The 3,907-nt window shown below is 32.5% G+C and overlaps 1 protein-coding gene across 1 annotated transcript; it reads right to left on the minus strand.

The window, feature by feature from the left end:
• Positions 1-294: 294 nt before the first annotated feature.
• LOC132618932 (zingipain-2-like) lies at positions 295-2,153 on the minus strand. Its single transcript, XM_060333918.1, has 2 exons — positions 1,630-2,153; positions 295-1,023 (listed from the first exon to the last, which is right to left on the minus strand). Exons 1-2 carry the CDS (start codon positions 2,087-2,089, stop codon positions 440-442), a joined length of 1,044 nt encoding a protein of 347 aa, XP_060189901.1. The 5' UTR covers positions 2,090-2,153; the 3' UTR covers positions 295-439.
• Between the last annotated feature and the right edge of the window lie 1,754 nt (positions 2,154-3,907).

Below are 3,907 nucleotides of genomic sequence, written 5' to 3' on the forward strand. Positions count from 1 at the left end.
TATTTTTTTTTTTTAACGGAGTTGTTCCATTTCGCATATTGTTCAGGGAAATTTCCACCCAATGCTCTTCCTTTTGAAAAATAACATATATAACACAATTTAATTTGTATATGATTTCGGTTATATATAGTGTAATAATTTTTCACACTATTAGTGTAATTTAACTTGTTATAGCATATACCTTTATTATTTATTCCAGATTATTAATCAATATAATTATTAAAGAGAGTTAACTTATAATATAACTACCTGTTGAGTAGCCGTGTAAATACAATCTGACACTGCGAGTACATATATAAGTTAAATTCTTCTTTAATTCATCATGTAATACAAGGACCTTTAATTTGCAAGAACAAATGCTCCTGCACTAGCAAGTACAACATAACCGTTTAAAAAGTAAACAAACTAGCACTAAAGGTGTGCTATTTAGACCAAATTTCTAAACGATGGGATAGGAAGCCAAAGTGGTTATCCCACAAAGACCACCTTCAATTCCAGTATCCCTTGCAAGTTTCATGTAACCATTTTCGCCCCAACTTGTACCCCAAGAATTCTTAATTAGCCAATATTTTGTACCATCTTCATTTGTCCCATAGCCAATTATAGTAACTGCATGATTAAGTTGATCATCGCAACTGCCATCGTAAACACCACTTTGGTACATATGAAATTCTTCGGTTACGGCGATACCGATTGAGACGGGTTGTTGCGATACGGCTTTTAATAATGCTGATTCGCTCGATGGTAAAGTTTCGTAACGACTCATTTTTACGGCTGAGTCCGTCCCCTGTTGGGCGCTCCTGCATGAATCTTGATATTCCTTGTAAGGGTAGTTGGATTCCAACGCGATCCCGCCATTTTTTACGATGAAATCATAGGCGGTTGTTATCAAACCACCGTTACAACCGTTGTTTTCGGTTGTGCAATCTAATAACTCTTGCTCGGATAGTGAAATTAACTTGCTTCTTGAGAGTTTGTTTGCTCCTTCCAAGGCTCCAACCGCCGCAAATGCCCAGCAACATCCTATATTTATACAATCAGGTTATTAATAAAGTAATTAGAGATAGATTTCTATAATAAGCAGTAGTGTTTTTGTTCAATTTTATGTGACACTATTTCATTATTAGCTTATTCCAAAAAGATTAATGTCTTTCTAAATTTGAAAACAATTTCATTTTTACCCTTAATGACATGTTTTTTATAGCCGGAAAATCTCATGCATATTTAAGATCACAAATTTCAAAAATCTTTTTAAACTTTGTATGCAATCGAACAACACTGTATAATGGGCTAAACCATATTTATCATGTACTTAGATTCTTCGTCAATATTACTCCTTCCGTCCTGATTTGATTGAGCCCGAAACTTATCAAAGAAAGAAGCACTTTGAAATTTGTGGTGTAAAAAAATTCATAGATATTTGTGCAGCTATAAATCATCAGATTAAGAGTAAACTGAAAAGTTCAAAATTAAGCTATTTTAAAAAATAGAAAGATATTATTTTTCTTAGAACAAACTCAAAAGGAAAGTACATTACATAAAACAGCATGGAGGGAGTATTTGACAAGAAGAGAAAAAGTAAGTGTACAACTAGTTTAACGTTTTCTTGAATGGGAAAGTGTGACTTACCACATTGACCTTGATGTTTGACATTAGTGACAGCACCACTCTTTGTCCAATCCATGAAAGATGGAACATCACTCATATTTTCATACTTGAATGATGAAAATATAGCTGGAGATGATTGCTGAGATTTTGAAGAAAACTTATTAAGTCCATGAGTAGTATAGTACTTTAAGAATTCCTCAGAAGTAAGATCAGCAAATTCATTGATGCCTAATTTGTATGGCTTAGTCCCATTTTTGTTAAAAGACTCAACAAATTTCACATTCTCCTTGAAAATATTCAATCTTTTCGCCTTTTCTGCATCATTTTCATAAGTTCTTCCATGGCGCGCCATCCACAACTCATGTTTTTCCAACATGGATGATGATTCTTGAAGGTTTCGAGAAGTGACTTGAGAAACATACATTCCAAAAGTCACAAAAAGAACCACAAATTGTATCTTCCATTCAAGAACCAAAGCCATTATAAAGAAAAAGATTTTTTTTTGTTGTTGTTTGTTGTAATATGATACTTTGATTTATAGGCTCACAATGATGTCCTTTGATATATGTGAGGGTATTTATAGGGATGTTAGGAAGGCTGATTTACACAAACGTCTCCTTTTTACTTACTATTTAGATTTGTTTCTATTTTTAAAAGTTGTGCAAATATAGCCTTTAGATAATAAAATATTAGACAGTCGTCTAACGTTTTACAATATTTTAGACCGTGGTTTAATGTTTTCTTATGAGATTTTCCGTTTGCTCAAAAGAGATCTTTAAACCATGATATAAAAAGTCCATAAGTTGCAAAAATAAAATAAAAATAAGGTCATTTACTAAACAGTTATGTATCCCAAAAAGGAATAACCAACGAAAATTTCTCGGAATATTACTTTTAAAAATTTCCAAGAAAATGGGTCCTGAATTGATGTTGACAATATAGAGAAAAGGCCATAAATAGTCCCTTATCTATGGGAGTAGGTCCAAAATGGTCCCTTAACTATAAATTTACTGGTTTTAGTCCTTTAACTATCCAAAAACTTATCAAATTTGGTCTCCGTCTAATTTTTTATACAAACAGTGTACAAACTCATAAACCTTCGTGAGATTAATCATTAGACCAGAGATTAATAATTAGACCATTCCTCAGACCTATATTTCTCTCTCCTTGCTTCTTTTTCCTCAAGTTCCTCTTGTTTAAAAAAAAAAAAAAAAGAGCATTCTAGCACTGGTGTCGCTCTCGAGTCTCTAAAATTCGAAAAGACAAACTCAGGCTCTAGCCATTCTTTTCAAACACTACTAAAAAACTGGTAAAAACCGACGAAAAAAAACCAATGGAAAAAACCGACAGAAAGATCGACAGATTCTGTCGTTTTTTTCAATAATTTTTTTAAATCTTTTTTTTTAAAAGAAAACCGACGGACTGCGTTGATTATTTTTTTGCACAAAAATGAGCGAAAAAATATAATTATTTGTTATATTATTTTCTAAAATAAATCGATGGAGTCCATCGATTTTTTTTTTTTTTTATAAAAAACCAACGGAGACGGAGTCCGTCGATTTTTAGATCAAAAAAACAGTATAAATTAAATCAATGTAAGTATGTGAACAAAAAATATCAGTGGTCTCGTGGTAAAGCCCTTTAATGCCAAGGAACATACCCGGGTTTGACTCCAAGTTCCTACATTTCATTCTTTAATTTTAAAAAAAAAAAAAAACGACTTGAGACCTGTCAGTTTTTTTTTTTTTTTCAAACAAAACCGACGGACTGGGTCGGTTTTAACCGACGCAGTCCGTGGGTTACGAAACGCGAGAGAGAACTTGAGGAAAAAAGTTGAGGTTAAAGAATGAACTTGAGGAAAAAGAAGCAGGGAGAGAGAAATATAGGTCTTAGGAATGGTTTAACGATTAATCTCACGAAGGTTTATGAGTTTGTACGTTGTTTGTATAAAAAAATAGATGGAGATCAAATTTGATAAGTTTTTGAATAGTTAAAGGACTAAAACCGGTAAGTATATAGTTAAGGGACCATTTTAGACCTACTCTCGTAGATAAGAGACTATTTATGGCCTTTTCTCTGACAATATATGAAGAATGCGTATTTAACAACCTTTGCAGCATCAAATAGGGAAAGTTGATTTTCTTTATGTTGACAGAAATATTTGCCTAAGGTCCACTTTAACCCCTTTTTTGTCTTGATGTTTAAATATTTTAACTCAATATTGGTTCATCTAGAACAAAGAATTCTATTCGATTTAACTTCTCCACGATGATGAGACAAGATATCACATTCCATACCA

The sequence above is a fragment of the Lycium barbarum genome, chromosome 11 (genome assembly GCF_019175385.1).
Source record: "Lycium barbarum isolate Lr01 chromosome 11, ASM1917538v2, whole genome shotgun sequence".
NCBI lineage: Eukaryota > Viridiplantae > Streptophyta > Magnoliopsida > Solanales > Solanaceae > Lycium > Lycium barbarum.

Bases quoted from the DNA above. Each gene is read 5' to 3' on its own strand.
- LOC132618932 (XM_060333918.1), bottom strand. From the start codon at position 2,089: ATGGCTTTGGTTCTTGAATGGAAGATACAATTTGTGGTTCTTTTTGTG. The intron at 1,024-1,629 runs GTAAGTCACACT...GTATAAATATAG, and splicing joins CAAACATCAAGGTCAATGTG to GATGTTGCTGGGCATTTGCG.